This window comes from Columba livia, chromosome 1 (genome assembly GCF_036013475.1).
Source record: "Columba livia isolate bColLiv1 breed racing homer chromosome 1, bColLiv1.pat.W.v2, whole genome shotgun sequence".
NCBI classification, from domain to species: Eukaryota; Metazoa; Chordata; class Aves; order Columbiformes; family Columbidae; genus Columba; species Columba livia.
In genome coordinates, this window is record NC_088602.1 from 110,449,074 (window position 1) to 110,467,813 (window position 18,740).

The following is an 18,740-nucleotide window of genomic DNA, read 5'->3' on the forward strand; positions in this document are numbered from 1 at the left end:
CTTCTCTCTCTTCCCCCTGAGAAAAAGCCGGTAGGCTGTTTTTTCTTTTGTTCTCTGTATTTTTTATCTTCCATGGACAGAAAAGGAACTCTACAATTTTGCATTTCCTTAAATCCAAAAGTAATTCTATATTTTTAAGTTTTAAATATTTTTGACATGGTCTCTATTGACTTTAATAGATGCTGGAAATGATTGCATATCTGGCTTTGCTTATGAAGAGCTTTTTCTCCATCCAGGCCAATGCTGGCACTAGAACTCAGTTGTCTCACAATTAATGAAACTCACTAACTTCTCTTTCCTATGTTTCATCCTAATCCACATTTTTCCTATTTGATGCTGCACAGACTTCTTACCAATTCTTACTTCTCCTCACCCATGCACCCAAACCCTTAACTTGTCTGACTGGGGACCTCAAACGCTCTCACGCAGTCATGCCTCTCCCAGCTACCCTAGACTCCATTGCTATTTAACTGGCTAAGTGGATATAAACTGCTATTTTTGACAATAATCATTGATACTTCTTACAGGTTACTACTCAATTTAATATGATTTTTCCATTTTAAATTTCAATTTAGTTCTCAGCATACCTTCTTATTCCAGGAATGGCAAGAAAAGTCGCAGAAACTTTCTGAGTCCTCCTTCTTGTCCTTATTTACACTCTGATATGCCTTTAGCTTTAGCTTTCTCTCTAAGTTTCCTCCTGATGACCATTAACCATTTACAATCAGCTGGCTTTACAGAAACCAGTAACTTTGTCCTAACATGGCATAAGCACAGATTGTCACGAATATTTTCTTGTTTACTAAGTATGTTACAACCATGCAAGAGTTAGAGATTTTAATGACTGCAATTCCATAGTCATCAAACAGGATAAATTTGGGTTTTAAATACCCTTTACAGCATGACAGGAGAAGCAGAAATAGGCACTACTATTGAAAAACAAAACCAAGGCCAAAACCAAACAAACAAATCCAAAAATAAAAAGGAAAAACTTAAAGACCAACTAAAACAAGAAGAAAATGAGCACCAATGAACAGAAAAATAAAGTTCTGGAAAAATTAAAAATATCAGAAGAAACAATGTTAGGACTATAACAATGATAGAATAAGGTATATAATAAAACATAACTAGGATTACTAGGCACTTCCAAACCAAATGTTTGTGAAAAAAGCCCAACACTAAGTCACAGTGCTGGAGCCAAGGAGGGAGCCGCATCTGTCAGCAAGGTGGCTGTACCATTCACCATGGGGGGTACTGAAAGGGACTGAGGATGAACATCAGCTGAGCAAAGCTGTGGGAAAAATATGAATATAACTACTGAGTCTATAAACAGAACAGAGGAGAATGAGGATGTGGAGGAAGAAATCTATATCAAGAACTTCCATGGTAGCGTAATTGTGTTTACTATATTTAAGAACATGATATCAGCACAGTGAGGAAGATTTAAGATTGAAGGCTGAAGAAGACACTGTATGAGTGAGAGACAAAAGAAGCTCAGTCTATTTACTTTACCAAAAAAGAGATCTTCAGGTTGCTTGATTTCATCATAAGATTTCTTGAATGAGAAAAGACAATGGTTCTCAAAAGCATTTGTAGTTCAGAAGAGAAAAGCACCACAAGGAACATCAGCTGGAGAATAAAGTCAGAGAATCCCCAGAGTTTCAGTGTATGGGCTTGATATGATGACTGTAGTAAGGTTTTAATTAGAATAATTTTTCTCTGAACTCTTAATGTTATTTAAAGTGGCAAAAATGTCTACCAGTATCTCAATAAATGTTAGATCTGAGTGGGATGCATTTTTCCCTTCCCTGGGGATTTTTGACATTTCAGAAATGTCTTCTAAACTAGAATAAAAAACAAAATATAAAAAGTCATAAATCACAAATTCAATTTTGTAAAATCATGCCAATTGAACAATTTCCATCATTCCCATTTTAACTTCAATTTTTTCTGATATTTTTAGATTTATTAACTTTTGATTTCCAATAACAAGGCTATTTAAAAAATAAAAAAAAATGTCTTGGAGAAATCAGACAGTGGTGGTTGGAAGTCAAACAATGGTTTGGGATTTTTTTCCAATAAATGAGAACATTATTCTAAAGTACCCTTTTTTACAAAAAGCAGTTCCTCAGAGAAAATGCCTGACCCCATCGAAAATGTGTATCACTGCTGGAGTACAGATCTAATACAAGGAGCAGTTAGGAAGAACTACAGATTTTATTTTAGCCGAAAATAGCAAATTTGGGTTTAGCTGAAAATGTTATAGCTCAAAATTCATTTTCATTCTCTCATCAGGGTGATTTTCATTTGCCTTTCAAAACAGCATTTCAAAAGAGTATGGAACTATATATAAAAAAAAATGTTATGAGGACAACAGCTAGCACTGGCAAGGACTTATTTTAATAGTCGGTTTCACAGATGGCAGACAGAGGAGCTGGGTAAGACGCTTTTAAACTCTGCTGTGGTTAACAGCTGTTATTTAGGCTGCCTGTCCTTAACTAAGAGGGAAGTACATCTGGAGGAAGTCAGCCTAATCATGGAAATCATGAATGAAACTGGCCAGATGACCTTGCCATGAAGTGCAGTTCCCAAGTTCGGGCAATCCACAGTCTTTTAATTAGATATGCCTTTCAATTTGGAATAAGCTTTTACTGAAACCTCATTAATGTAAGAAGCTAATTGACTCTCACAGCTGCACTCACTGAGAGAGTTTTACCTTTAAACAATTCACCATAAAATCTTTTGCCAAGCTACAAGTCTTGCCTGGAAGCATGTGTAGTGCACTCTCTTTGGACTTCTTGCAAAACATCTGTCTCCTGTTACAGTCAATGTAGAAAAAGATAAGAAGTCACTTCTATACACAGTGGTGTGATTGGTGCATAGCACTTCCAGTCTGAGCAAAGCAGTGCTTATCCCCATTCTAACAGACCACTGGGAAATTTTAAAATAAAATAAAATAAAATAAAAAGTAAAATAAAATAAAATAAAATAAAATAAAATAAAATAAAATAAAATAAAATAAAATAAAATAAAATAAAATAAAATAAAATAATAAAATTCTCATTTCCTATTTACCAAAAAGACAATGCCACCCAGTCAAAATCAATATTAGACAGATGACAAATGAAGTAACTTCCAAGACAATATTTAACTAATTAAGAGAATAATTATATATTGCTGTTCCCCTGACTAGATGGGACAGAGAAAACTAGACATAAAAAAATCATATTGCTTCCTAGAGCAGTATTTTAACCATTTTGAGCTACATAAAAGCAAGCTTATTTTTCTTTTCACATCCAGGGATAGATTTATGCATAACTGAGTTGTTCTTCACTGTTACTTTTGTGACATAACCCTGTCACCCTTGACTTTGGGGAGTCCTGGTAAAAGTAACAGCAACATTAAAGCCTGAGCATCTGAGTGCTTTAATTCAAGTCTTTCCCAATGACAGGATTTTGTTTGTACTCTGAGTAGATTCTATTTCTGCTAGAAGGCTCAGGAGACAGCAAAATGCAGCCAACAAACTCATAAAATAGATCCTGTCAGACAACTACAGGTTCCTTAAAAAAGCAAACAAATAATTTGATTGAATGAGAAAAAGGAACAGAACACACTCTCTAACTCTGAGGATTTTTATTATGATCTTCACATTTAGGCTGCTTCACTTTCTTAATTTTTTATTTTTCTTTGTCAGTTCCATGCAAATTTAAACAGTTTTTAAGTCAGTTTTGATGAGCAGAGTATCCTCAAGCATGGAGTGGTGCAGTCCAGGCAAGTGGCACTCTTATTGCTGTCTGTGACCATCTATACGGTTCCCTGGAAAATTAAAAGGTTTTTTTTAAGTTGGTCATACCCTATAAAGTAGAGTTGTCCATCACATTTTAGTTCAAATCTATCAATAAATTGTTTCGATTGCCATTATGCACACAAAGGAAAATGCCCTTCTGCAAAAGAGCATTTCATTTCTCAGAACAGCTTCTAATAGATGTAGTTTCTCTTGTATGTGACAGATATTGATATGTTCTCATTATAATAGTGTCATTACCGATAATTATTTGTATTACAACCTGTGCCATCTTTTCTACGAACACATGCACTGAGGAACATTTGCTGTGTATTTTTTGTAACTTATATTTTCTGTTGAGATTTAGTCACTTACGTTTCCCTCCAGACATACTGAGAGTTTAGGCTCAATTCTCCAGAGCCCTAACCTTTGGTAGAATAAGGAAAGACAACACGCTATGTCTGTTTCTTACAGGCAGGGAGGCCTATCACCAGATACAAGCTACTGGGGATCAAAGACCTTTGCTCTCATGCTCCTTTCTCTTTGAAGCAAGATATCTCAATTAGATCCATGCTTCTAGGAAGAAGAAATAAGGAGGAAAAGAGACTACTTCATCAGAGTTTTAAACTTTACTACTAAGGATCTATGAATAATGCTGCATTCTAGGTCCATGACTATATTTCCATGACTTAAAAAAAAAAAAAAAAAGATATTTTATTCTTATCGGTATCTAGTTTGGAATGAATTAATTTCCAAAGCTGCTGTTACTACAACAAAGAATAGTGTGCCCCACTACTAGCAAGTTAAAGTCATTGGTTTGTCTTATTACAGACATTATATTTAAAAACAAGACGCTGAGTCATTTAGTTCCTCCTTTTGCAGAAGCTTGTTTGACGTATTCATGAAGAAAAGTCAATTGCCTCTCTCAGTTTTCTTGAGCGGGGAAGAGAGAAAGGAAGAGGAAGGGCTTAATACATCTAGATGTCACTATCAATGTTTTTTGTTATTTTTTTCCAGAGAAATGTCTCTTAAAGGAAAAAAAAAAAAAAAGACCTGTTATTCAAGCAATGAAGTTCATATGGTTGCACTATAACTCAAAGAGAACTTTGGGGGAGTGAGACGTCAGTGGCCCGACTGCCTTAGCAGCCACGTGCATGGATGTTCAGACTGGAAGGCAGTAACCTTAACGTACACTGCAAATGAAAATTGTTTTCCCAGACTCCAGGGGGTCCCATCAACATTATTTCAAATGAAATATTAACAGAAGATATTCATAAGTAATACTCCTAGATGATCTAATAGAGTCAAGGCTTGCAATTATTTGAAATGAATGAGCCACAACAGCCTACATCGTTGCTTCAGAAGAGGTTTGCAGTACTTATGTGTGTGAAAGAACGTCACAGAGCATTCCTCAGAGAGCTGCTAAAAGCTGCCAGAAGGTCCTGGAGGGTGTGGTAATGAAGTCAGAGAGCCCCAGTACCGTGCCAGGGTTATGAAACAACTGGCAGGCTGGTGTGCACAATAACTTCAACTCTTCCCTGATGCTTGAAATAGGCTCCGCTGAATGTCAGCCCTCCCAGTTGACTACGTTATAAAACCTGCTGAGGAAGTGCCAGGAGTACTCAAGCTATATCTCAGGGGTATTCAGACACATCTGACTGTATATTTTTACCTCTCACGCATAACGGCAACTACTGTTTTTGTAGTACAGTAAATATCACTGTTTTCACTATACAGAAAAGCAAATTTTAAAGTTGAGATGAGTATAGTGGAAAAAGTGACTGATTTACACAATAGGTTTGTTTTGGTTTGGTTTTCGGACTTTCATAGAGTAGAACTTGGGATAGAGACAGATGTCTTAGTCTTTATCTAGTCACTATCTTGCCAATCAGCTTTGTACAAAAGGAAGGACAGCAAGAATTCCGCTATGTAACCATTTTAAGACCCAAAGATTGACCAGGACACCTCATATCTGTGGCCAAGCTAAACAGAATAATGTGGCAATTTCTAGCGACAGATTTAGGTGCTCTGATTAATATCCTTATCCTTCTTCCTTCTTCTCTTTTCACAAGAAACATGGATCCTGCTGTTTTTTTCCTTCTTACCTATACAGCAGACCCAAATCTTTAGTTTTGCAGAAGTAGAAATGGTTGTGATATGGAAGAAAAAAATTCTTCCTCAAATGGATGCATGATGACAGCATATGTAACTGTGGCAAAGCTCATCCCATGTGGCTTTAATCGAGATACTGCTTGCAGTGAATTTGCAATTACAAAGGTTAGCTGCATAAATATCTACCCAGGTCTCAAAGGAGCAAGATTTGCAAGGACACCAATTGATGTAAGTGGAAGCACCAGAGAAGCTTCTGGGCACTACACACTCTTTTCATCAGGGCCAAGTATGTATTTTCAAGCTGGTGCTAATGTGGCCACAGTGCTATTGATACTTGGAGTGGTTAGAAAGTTCTCTCTGACACATCACGTATCATCTGATAAATGCCTCACATCTTCCACCACAGTTCAAACACTCTCTTGCCATCAAGCACAAACACATTGATATCTTACCTCAAGACCATTCATGAGAAAACATAAGTAGAGGGGGAAGAAGGAAGAATAAAGAAATGGAATGTGAAAAAGCTGTAGAGCAGAATCAGAAAACACCTTTTTTGAACTACAACTTATGAGGAGATGTTTATAAACAACTCAACAGGAATTTATTTTATAGTATTTTGTAGGACTGCTTATTTTATGCACAGAACTCTATGTTTAGTCACAATCAGTTTGTATTCGGTAATTGCTTCAATAAGTCACAGCAAGCAAACACATGCTCATTTATGACCCTTGTTCTATTTCAGAACTTATTTTGTCGAAAAATAAACTCAGCCTAGGTGATTTCCTTTGTTAGTAGTGTAGAAGAGATTTCTGTATCCAGATTCAAAAACTACATGGGATATAAAAATAGATATTGAAAACATTATCTGAATACAAGATTTAGTTATACCTAGCTTTGCCAAGGTCAAAAAAAAAAAAAAAAGTTGTATGTCATGTTATGAGACCATGCTATATGTTTAAACTATAACAGGGAGGGGAAAAGTTATATAAGAACATTAGAAATGAATGAAACAAGTGAATGCTAAAATATTTTGATGTAGGCACATGACTGAATACTAGATCCTCGTGGTTACCTGACAGCACAGCCTGACTTCCCAAGAGTTTGGACTGCATGCCCACTTTTGTTACAGTCAAGAAAACTAACAATCACTAGGATGCTTCTTTTTAAATCCGTTCAAGGTCCCTGAAGAAGTTTTTTTGAAGTAGAAATTTGTTCACAGTTGCTCTGTCAGAATACGTAAATATGTGACATAGGGCAGATATATTAAATGTCAAGGTAATGTTTTAGGACTATCGGGTCTCCAATAGGAATTTGTAAACATCTAATAAAAATAGAATTGTCATCAATTATTTAAGCAGCATGTGAAGTGTTCAGAAATCCATATAAGCCAAGTGTCAATTAACATGTCTCATCATCGCTGAATTATTCTTTTATTTTCTCTTCAGATCCTGAGACTGGAGTAAAAGTAATTTTGTCAAAAAACTCCTTCTATTCCAAGTTACTTTATTATTATTTCTTTACCATAAGGCTCACCAAAATGTGCTATCTCTGTGTTTTGCTACATGAAAGAGTAAACTATCACCTTATGTGCTCTACAACCTATGAAACAAATGAACACAGAATAATATTGTATCATCTCTGATCACAGCATCTCTTCCTTTTGCTTTGTTGTTATTCCCGCTCACTTCTTCCTTTTTCTAAAAAACTTTTGTTATGACATTTTTTAACCTTAATTTAAAGTAAAAATTGTGCTGTATTCTTGGAGCTTCTCTACTTGATAACTTTTGGCATTCAAACAAGGATATATTACTTTCTCAGAGTGGTCTGCTAGAAGCCCAAGAATCTTGAAAAGTTTCCAAAAATGCTGGGGATAGTCAACAGCACATAAAACCAGCCATTTACTGCCAAAGGGGATAGACATCATTGGCTTTGGTTTTGCAAGTCTCTGCACCTATTAGAGTATAATGCTTTTATTGCGTTTGCTAATGCATTTAGTGATCCAAAGCAAAATGAAGTGAATGGAAGGTCTCCCGGACATTTTCAGTGAGCTTTGAATGAGACTTTTTTTCCTGCACAGAATGCTCCCTGGGGAAGGAACATGCATTCATTAAGCATTGAGCATTAAAATAACGCAATATGAATGCTATGCAACTGTAAAATACAGTTCCTATCACTTACTTGACTTAAAGTATCCTCAAATGTTTTGCTTCACGGCATTAAAAGCAATTCATTTTCTAGGACTGTTGTTGCTAAGGTTTGATTTATATAAGTGTTTTAAGAAGAAAGCAATCTGAAAAATACCCAATTACTAGCACAGCAGAGAACTGATTATTCTTTCAAATGCCTCTTCTGAAAATGCTTTCAAACTTTTTATTCTGTTGATTCAACAAAAGGGAAGTTTTTTCAAAAATAAATAGAATCGTAAGAGAATAGTCATTCAATACTCTGAAGAAAATAACCATTTTCTAACACTTCTTAAAAATTCTATGCTATTGTACATTTATATCCTCCTCTGTACTCCCCCAGCTTACACACAGCTGAGACCAAGGAATATGTAAAGGCATATTCTTTTTCTCTGTTGCCCTTAGTCCATGTTTTGATGAATACATGCTACTGTTTTTGTGTTGTTGGTCTGATACTTCCAAAAGGCGCTGAATCTAAGCACATGTTGAGTATTGCATGGATATACTGTAAGTTACATCAGATTCCTGGTTTGTGTGGCCTAGAGTTTCTTTGCACAGGTGAATTCTGTCAGATCCGAGGTGCATGGAAAGTCCTAGGCTTAAGCACCAGACTTGCATAGGAAGCTCAGGGTTTCCTGAGAGTTTCATCGTGGATGTGTGGTCATACTGATCACCCAGCTGGAAACCAGGATTTCTGCTCAGCTGGCTGATCAACAAGCCCTATTGATGTAGCTGGGTGTACAAAAGTTAATCTAGCCAGAGTTTCTAAGGCGAAAACAATGACATAACCAAAGGAATCCGGACATCAAGTACCAGATGAGGGTAAGACTTACACACATGAATGTGTGGGAGGGGGAACAGATCAGAGGAACCCTGCTGTTTTGCATCACTACTCCTGGGCATCCCAGCTATGGATTAGCCAAACTGGAGGGAGGGAATTCAATCCCAGCTTTCTGGGTGAGTTCCTTACCACCCCCAAGCACAGTCAGTGGGGGTAACTCTGGTCACAGGACCCCTCACTAGCCTCCTCTATCAAACATGAAATAATTTCATCACTGCAAGAGGTTGGCACCATGGTAAATATTTTTCTGCAGATACACCCTATACAGAAAATCATTATTTCATGTCCATGAAAGAATAAAATATTCCATGAGGTATTCCTCAGCTAATGCTAAAACCATAGAGGAAGAGAATATTGCTGCTTTCTGAAACAGGCACTGCAGGTTTCTTTCCCTACCTAGAATAGTAGCTTTGTTGGGATGTAAACCATGTCATGGCTTATTCTTACCTTTTATAACAAATAAATGGACTTTGTAGAAGAATAAGGGAAAAAAAAAAAAAAAGTTTTACTTATTTCTTTATTACTATGTTGCTGATGCTGGAATTTGACCTTATATTCTTAGCCAGAATTTCAAAATACTTCAAAGATAATCCACAGACATGCTAAAAAATTTACCTAAGAGATATAACTATATTTCATTTAGAAGATGTTCTCTAGATTTTTCTTTTATGTGCAATAAACGAGAGACTCAGCTGGAATTAGTTTCATTCTTTCATTTCCTTTTCTTTACATTTCTTTTCATCAGTATCAATCAAATGTTAAATTTTCTACGACTGAGTATCTAATATCTACGTTGCCATGGCCTGGAATTATGAAATCTGTGTATCAAAATAAATATTAGTTATTAATATGGAAAAAAGCAGTTTTAAGGATACAGAACGTTGTCATGTAATCTTATATGAGGATCGAGAACGATATGTATGTATTTGCTTTTGAACAGTACCACTTTCATCATCTAGATAGTAACTTGGAAACTGACAAAAAAACTAACCAAGAATCTTCTAATCACAATTCTTCTTTGCCTTTTTAGGTAAAGGAATTATTCCCCTTAATGCTGGTGAGTTTTGTTGCTTTCTTGTTTTTTGTGGAAAAGTTCTACTAAAATAAGTAAGAATGAGAAGAAAGTTTTGGCATGAAACCATGGGTAAATTGTAGGTAAAGTTGCATAAACGTGTCTTAATAACAATAGGACACAAAGAAGGATGGGGGAAAAAAATATAGCACTTGTATTCAAATCTAGGCTGCTTTCACAAAGGAAAATTTCATCTGTTTTTCAGTACTCTTGCAAAAATAACCCTGCTGTCATGTCTTATTCTGTTAGATATTCATGCTTGGAGCAATTTTTAAATGGATGTTTTATTGACAGCCTAACTTCCTCTGTCTTGACAATATGTAGACACCACTTAGAAAAACATTACTTTTAAAGAGCCATTTTGTGACTTCTCATTTAACCGTGATTTGATTCAATTTTTTTTCATATTTTTATTTCCAAATGTATTTCAGATGGACCGATTTTATTAAGAAATACAATTTCGCTATTAAGTTACAGATGAAGTTTCAAAGTAGCTATGTGCTTGCAACAGCAAGAAAAGCCTCTTCTTTCTGTGAGGATTCAGGCACTGGCAATAGGAGACCTGTATGTCTACACATGGCTATACAGCTACTTGTGCACACAAAGTCTGTTTTGAAACACTTGGTTTTGGTCAGTCCTGTGTTTCTTTGGATGCTTGAGTCACGCGAAGTGGGAGTCACCTGACATTTTGGGCATGCTAACACTGCAGAGCTTCTTGTGTTGTACCATCTATGCACAGTCTTTGGTGACTCCAAACTTGCTATCTACAGAGCCTCTAATGCTCCTTGCCAAGATCATCTCTTTGTTGACTTTCTTTTCAGAGTGTTCACTTGGTAATATTTCCTGAATTGTCTAAACAAATGTTTAAGGAATTATCCATTTGAAAGTCTGAGTTAATATATGAAAGGTTTTCAATTTTCATGGAAAATTATACATATCTCCAAGTGAACAAGTGAGGTTGAACCAACTGTTGTAGTCACCAGATTTTTGAGTGATACTTTCTCGTTAACAATAGAAGAGTAACACAATCTGTGCAGCTTTTGAAGTTGCCCTATATATGTTCCATTTGAACAAATTACAGTATTTGGAATGAGACTATGATACCAAGGGTAAAGTAGAACAAAATACAAATGCTTTTTGGAATAGATCATGATCTGTACAAGCATTCAAAATTCATGCTTTCACTGCTGCTAGAGCAATTTTGTGATCCTGGTCCCCGCAATGCTGGACTGCTGTAAAGAGGACACTTCAGGGAGTATATCTCGTGACTCCTTAAACTATTGTAAACTGATCTACCTTTGAGCTGTCTTCCAGAAAATTGTACAAAGCCTGAGCATGCACACAAAATTTTGCTGGGAATGCTATCAGCAGAAGCATTCAGGCTGTGCCCATGCTGAAAAGAGCTGTCAGCCTGACTAAACAAAGAATCCAGTTTGTAATGTGTAAACCCATCTACAGCATCCAGCCAGGATTAAAAACACCACAAAATTAGAGTGAGAGGATATCTTTGTGCATAGGCAGGATGAAGGTCTGCAGATGACACTTAAATGATAACCTGGACAAATTCAGCTGTGAAACAAAGACGTCAGTAGTTCCTAACTGAAAAGATTATCCAGACAAACCCTCTAGGTGTATACATTTATATGTATGTATTTTATATATGCATACATTTATTTATGTACGTTTATATATGCATTGGACTAAGAGACATATTTAAAAACATCAAGATATTGGAGATTCTAATGGTCCAGAAAGGACCAAACAGAGTTTATCAAGTCTCCAGTCAGATAGAATGTCCAATTTTCGTGAAAGTGCTTTCAGAAATCCAGTCAGGTACTTAAATACTTCAGAAAAAATCTGGCTTCTACATGCTGAAGACTTAGTGTCAAACCTAGTAAAACCTCATTAAAAATCCATACCTTTGAACCCTTCAGCCATCCCACAAACCAGCAGAAACCTGCTTTAATCCGAATACAAGGGCATTGCAACAGTTTAACATCACACTACTACCACTTTCTCCTGTATTCTTATCAGATGCATGTTTACACAAATCTTTCAAAAACTTCACAATTAATACAAATATTTCTTTTTAACAACAAATAAGTGGTACAAAAATATTTCCTTACTTTTGGGAGGGAAGCTCTAGATCCTGAACTTTGCGTGGTCATTGTCAAAACTGTAGTGATACCCAGTGCAACTCTAGCTGGAGCAGCATCCATGTTGATCCAGAAAGAAACCCAGGACAAAATGACAATCAGCAGGCTAGGAATGTACATCTGGATTAAATAGTATCCCATTTGACGCTCCAAATGAAACTTGACTTCAATGCATGTAAACTTTCCTAGAACATGAAATTACTTTCATAAATGCTTTTTGTACATTTTTATCCTCTTTTCTAAACATAAGTCAGATGCATGGCTTGCTAACCTAACACTATAAGCAGTTCCTGATACATAAATAAGAGTCAGCCATTTGTTGCATGCTAACTTGGGGGATGCATGGGACTACTGAAGCAGAGTATGCCCAGTTCTTCAAATTAACCAAGAAAATGAATATTAGCACAACTAATATCACCTCTGGAAAATATAATGCAACATTTATTTTCTCAAAATTTAGTAAGATTTTACTTTAGTCAAATACACTATTTAGCTTTAAAAGGGTGTAGTATTTCAGTCTTTTAATGACATGAGATTAAGCAAACATGTAATTAAGCAGACAAATCATAAACACGCTTAGAGTCCTGTGGTAGATCCCACCCCTTCTCATTCTGGTCATGTCATTTGCCTGTGTCTGCAGATTACTTCTTATGGCAGAATCAACTCAAAACCTGGTTTGAATTTTGCCAAAAGTCTAACTCCATGAAACCTGCAACTATCTCTCATGGGAAGTGATTCTCCAAACAAAAAACAGCTGCTCTACAGCAGTAGAGGAGGACAGAAGTTTAGGATTGCCTGACAGTGGAACTAGTTGTGCAGCAGGGAATGCGGAGTCCTGAGTTGCAGCAGTTTGCACTCTGTGCTGCTCTCCAAATTACTGTGTATCCTGCCTGTGGTTTAGGTACTGTGAAGGCTCTCACTTGAGGCAGACTAATCAAAGTACAAAAATGTCTGCAGTTCCTGAGATGTTATGCTAATGGTTGGTCAAACGCATGAGGATGTACTTTTTCTTGCTCATCCTTTCAGGTGAAATTAGACTGTTCGCTCCTTTTGTGATGCATGCACATTTTTTTTCTGGTCTAGAAATCTGAATGGCAGGGGAGAGAGTTGGCACAAAGCAGGACATAAAGGCTGTTTGGCAAAGAGTGGAAGGGAGAAGAATCACGGAATCATAGAATAGTTTGGGTTGGAAGGGACCTCCAAAGGTCATCTAGTCCAACCCCCTGCAATGAGCAGGGACATATTCAACTAGATCAGGTTGCTCAGAGCCCTGTCCAGCCTGGCCTGGAATGTCTCCAGGGATGGGGCATCTACCACCTCTCTGGGCAACCTGGGCCGGTGTTTCACCATCTTCATTGTAAAAAAAGTATTCCTCATGTCTAGTCTGAATCTTCCCTCTTTTAGTTTAAAACCATTACCCCTTGGCCTATCGCAACAGGCACTACTAAAAAGTCTGTCCCCATCTTTCTTACAGGCCTCTTTTAAGTACTGAAAGCCTGCAACAATGTCTCTCTGGAGCCTTCTCTTCTCCAGGCTGAACAAACCCAACTCTCAGTCCTGAATAATATCTTCTGGCAGGACAGAAGCTTATATACATGTGGCCTGACCTGTGACCCTGAAGACAGACCCTGAGGCCTGGATAGTGACTGACCCTGACCAGTCTGCCTGTACAGTTAGGGACTCAAAGGTGTGGGGTGGCGACATGTGGCAGCAATGGCATTGGAGTAGCCCAATATGTCACATGCTCTCCAGATGGTGCAACATGGACAGAGCACCTTGCAGTGTGGGTAGGAGAAGGCTGAATAATACAGCTTTTATCCACATTTTAATTTCACAGCAAACCAGAAGGAGCATGCTACAGAGACTAGACCCAAGTACATACCTGTAGGCAAAGTTTTCTTTAGCTTGAATATTTCTTTTTATTTCCCCACACACACTTTTAACTTTGGATAATTAGAGATTCATTCTGTTCAACTACATGTAATGGGAGCTACTAATTTGCACTTTTATCTTTTTTGGGGAATCTTTGTGGGTATTCAAGGAAGCTACTGCTCATGCTCTTCCCCCTCTCTTACTTTCAGTGTTTGACTCTTCAAAATGGTTATCTGACCGTAATTAGAGAAGCACTTATTCAGAGTTTGAATTACATACAGGGAAACGGCTAAACTTTGTATCAGCCAAATTACAAATGAGCAAGCTCTGCCTATTGAAATTTATTCTCAATTATCTCCTTTAAGTGTGAGAAAAGATGACAGGTCGTAGTAGTCCCCCTTTCCATGTGTCTTGGACTATAGAATCACAAAGTTTTCCTTCCTTGGCAATTTGGGCCCCAAAATGAGAAGCTGTATGTTTAAAAAATAAAAACAATAATTTTGTTTTCCTAATAAATGAATGTGACTTATTTTTGGCAGTGGCAGAACCTCTGCCAAATATATTTGATGCAACCAGATTGGCTCTTAGACTGAAATGATGAAAAAGCTATTTTAGATGAGAGGGATTATATCTAATCCCAGCAAGCACCCAGCAAGCCCTTCTCTAAATGCTGTCCCTATTAAATAAACTCCAAGCAGCTAAATCCAAATTTTAACAGAGTTCTCTTTCTTATGTAAGGCTAAAGATAGAAAACAGAGCGTTTGAAACTTCAAAATAGTAAATATAGGAAAAAGGTTATAGTATTAAGCAAATATTTACTTTCCCAACATGTCATGCCTGTATACTATTCAGATCAACAATGAAAGCATTGTCTTTTCAAATACAGCATTTCATGAATTAGACCACACATCCAAGCTGGTGAAAATGTGATGTTTTTCCTCATTGGCACTTTGGTATGCTGGGGAATTAAATCAAGTTCAGAAAAATCAGTACTTTAAAAGCACTGAATCAATATTTAATAAAAGATTCAGTTTGTTAAAAACTTTCATTTTAAGGAAATAAAAGCAAGTAGATTTTTTAATCTGTTTTTAAAGATTTTAAATTCCTTAATGATTTTAAGGATATTAGAATAGGCATATCGGGGTATCTTTAATGAAATGAAAGGGAATTTGGAAACAAAATCTTTCAAACAAACAAAAATAAAAGGGAGGAAAATTTCTTTTTTTTTTTCAGATTTAAAAATAAGTGCAGCTGAATCAAATTTGAGTTTTAAAATATTTTTTAATTTATCCAGCTTTTTCATTTACAAATTGACAATAGACACCATTAGAGCAATTAATAGAATAAAAATGGAATAAAGCTCACCAGTGTTGTAATGTTTTGTGCAATAACCAAGTTCTTTATCTTCTTTCAGAATAAACTGTGGCAAGGTTAAACCCTCTGCAACTTGCACAGGTCCATCACTTAGCCACTCAAATATCAGATCATTCATAGTGTAGCCAACTACAATAAAGAAATCAGAATTTGTTAGATGGTAACTGACCAGAAAACATCAAAAGCCAATATTATTATGTCTGAGGAGTATGTCTTTTATCTCAATACATGTTATCTCAGTTATATTTTTAAACTGTCTCATTAACAACAACACTATTGCTGTTATTTGCTAGTTACTGTTACTGCACTATTATTCTATTAAGAGCAACAAATAATACCATTATGTTCTGAACTACTGCCCTGGTTTGCCACTAAAAATATTTTTGCTGGCCCATCAAAGATACTGTTTACAACTGAAATGGCATTCCTCTATGCATATGTATCAGCTTGCATTTTGCTTTTTTTTAATTATTCTTTGATGATGGAGTTGGTGGGCACCAATAAAATGAGAATTTCTAGACTACAGGATGCTGGGCCCCACAAAAAGGAAAACAGCAGCATTTGCAATATGTGAACCTCCCACAGACAGTTGTGGATGGGAACGAGAGAGGCTCAGACTCACTGAGGTCTATTTTTTTCCTGCAATAGCTACACCTTTATGGGTAAACTTAACTAGTTGTGACCACTGTGGCCACAAAGGCAGGTGTTGGCCAGCAGCTCACACCCATCCAGTTAAACTCATTCTCTCTTCCTTGTAAAAGAAAAACAAACAAACAAAAAACCCACACACAACAAGGTGGTCTGGTAGCTACTGACTATTGGGAATGGTCACTGGCATATGCCATTATCCCAGCCACTCTTTTGTCTGGTTGTTAACTGGCACAGAGCAAAATGGTGCAAATGTGTGTGCTGAAAGCTATGTGGTACGGATGGGGGTACCCAAGTGCATGGCTTGACTGTGTTCAGCTTACCAATATAATTGTGCCTATAGGACCTCTGCTTCATCGAGTGTGTTGCTTCCATTTTTCAAAAGGCCATAGCATGCCTTGATCAGACATAGCTAATCCCTGGCCGTGTACTAATTGCTCTTACTTTTCTGAGATCTAATTTCTCCCACACAACGTCACTGTGGCTGTCCATGGAAGTTAACTCAGCCATGATGGGTGAGGTGATGTGCCCTGGGAGAGGGAAAGGGAGTAGGAACAGCACAGAAACAAGGGACTTGCACGGTACGGTGATAGACAGTTAAAGCACTGTTCCTCTCTGATTTGCCCTTAAAAGATAGGAATGCTGAGTCTCACCACACAAATATGACAGTGTAGATATTATCTAATCACCAAATGTTATGGCAAAATTTTGTTCTTTGCTAGATAAAGCAATTGTTCACTCACAGCTCTCTAGCTGCATTGTACATGTCTGTACATCCATAGGAAAATTCTTCAAGTCCATGGGACAGGATAGGGTTAAAGTAAGCCTAAAATTGGAGGGGGAAAAAAAGAATCTATTAGAAATCTACAGATTTTATCCAAACCCCCATATTTCCAGTTTAAAGGATCAAGACGGAAATTTAACATCTCAGAAGTTGGACTCTCTCTACCCTCTGAGCTTTTAAGGACATAAGAGCTGTGAAAACAGAGCATATAAGCAAACCAGGCACTTGCTGGCTGTGTTCACTCAGCAGAACGAGGACAGGTAAGACAACATCAAGATAGCAAGAAAAGCTTCCCACTAATGTACCAGTGTATGTTTTATGTATAATACTGAACCCATATAATGCAAAAGCTGAAATGACTGATCATGGGACACACATTTTCAGGCTTTGTTTTGGAAAAGCAAAGGAAGGAAACAACAATCACATTGTGTGGTTTTTTTTTCAACAGAGAGTGCTTTTGTTGTGTATGAGGCCCATTTCCAACTCGTCATTCTTACTACTTATCCATTAAAAGAAAGAAAAAAATACATACAACAAAAGCTAGAACCACACAGCATTAAAAGATAAAGAATGCAGACAGAAGAAAGTAAGCCTAGAGGAACATCATTCAAACCGAATTTCTATTTTAATTTTTCAGTTGTTATTGTCCCAGTAAAGCAGAATTTTACTTGGATGGGAATATTCTTAAAGTTTATTTCTCCTTCTTTTTTTTTTTCTTTTTTTTTTTTTTTGTAGCTTAGCTTACTTTCCCACATTTGACTGAAATCTGTTTTAAAACTTCTCCTCTGCTTCATTTATTTTCTTTTTCGTGTGGGAAAAAGAAACCATTTTTAATAAACCAAGGTACTCGGATGACATGATTATAAACAACTAGCTGCTCTGAAAAAACAGACTTGTTAAGATTTTGAGTTAAATCAAATAAAAAGAGTACATTTTTATTTCAGATTACCTTAAGCACAAGAAGCACTTCAACACAAAGAAAGAAATCAACAAAGACCCCTACACCCATTTACCATCAAGGCTGAGGACTAATAATATATTGCCTGATTAAAAGGTATGCTGAAACATAGACAGAGTACAATGAGAAGAGTTTTTCTAGTTATACCAGTGAACCCATGGGCCAGCTGCTAATCTAAAAAGTATATTGTTGTCCCACAGACCAATGCCATCAGTATGGAGAAATATTTCACTAAGCTCTGTCTCCCATGTCTCCTGTTTTGTGCTTCTCACCACATACAGCTGATGCTGTATGCTTTCAGTCTACTTCTTCATGAGATGTGTATTTCAGGGGAAAGCCTGACTGGGACTTCTAGTCCTACTGTTCCGCCATCAAATCACTATGACAAGAAGATGAAATTGAGGTCACTGGGATCAGAATGGTCTCATCCTGATCAAAAGTCACATTCCACAACTCTGTTTTTGCCTACTCATGGGCTACATTGAAAAAGTCGTATTATTTTCCTCTTGACACAGGCTTCATTGTACAATATGATGGTATCAGGAAATTAGAGATCAGTTGTCTGTGGCAGTGAAGTACACTGAGATGAAGAAAAGCCCCCAGTAGTCTTCTCAACACCAGTGTAGTAAATAAACTTTCATTTAACCTTTAGGAGAAAATAGCATAAGCACTATAAAAAAATTAATAATCTATAGAAAAATGTATATCTAGTAGACATACAAATGCCATTAGAAAGCTACCGTTTGCTCATCTAAATATTTTAAGTGCCCTGCAAATGTCAACTCGTCTCATTTTCACTAGGTAATTTCCTGGATTAAAGACTGAGCTATTTAAATCACTAATCTCCAATGTTAACAAAAGACTGCTTCTGCCTTTTTTTTTTTTTTCTGAGATGTAGAGATATTAGAGTCTCTTTTCAGTCATCTTCTAAACATGGTTTAGATGTTTTAAGTTCA

General features: G+C 36.7%; 1 protein-coding gene across 10 annotated transcripts in view; it reads right to left on the reverse strand.

The window, feature by feature from the left end:
- The window catches only part of GLRA2 (glycine receptor alpha 2), a 127,348-nt gene that overhangs the window by 66,441 nt on the left and 42,167 nt on the right, over positions 1-18,740 (reverse strand). For 8 of the 10 annotated variants that reach the window (XM_005510777.3, XM_005510778.3, XM_021298823.2 and 5 more), the window contains 3 exons: positions 16,786-16,868; positions 15,386-15,523; positions 12,119-12,333 (listed from right to left, as the gene is read on the reverse strand). In XM_005510777.3, coding sequence (XP_005510834.1) covers positions 12,119-12,333; positions 15,386-15,523; positions 16,786-16,868 — 436 coding nt within the window. The remainder of the gene's footprint in view (positions 1-12,118; positions 12,334-15,385; positions 15,524-16,785; positions 16,869-18,740) is intronic. The other 2 variants (XM_065072830.1, XM_021298824.2) reach the window with 1 other exon arrangement.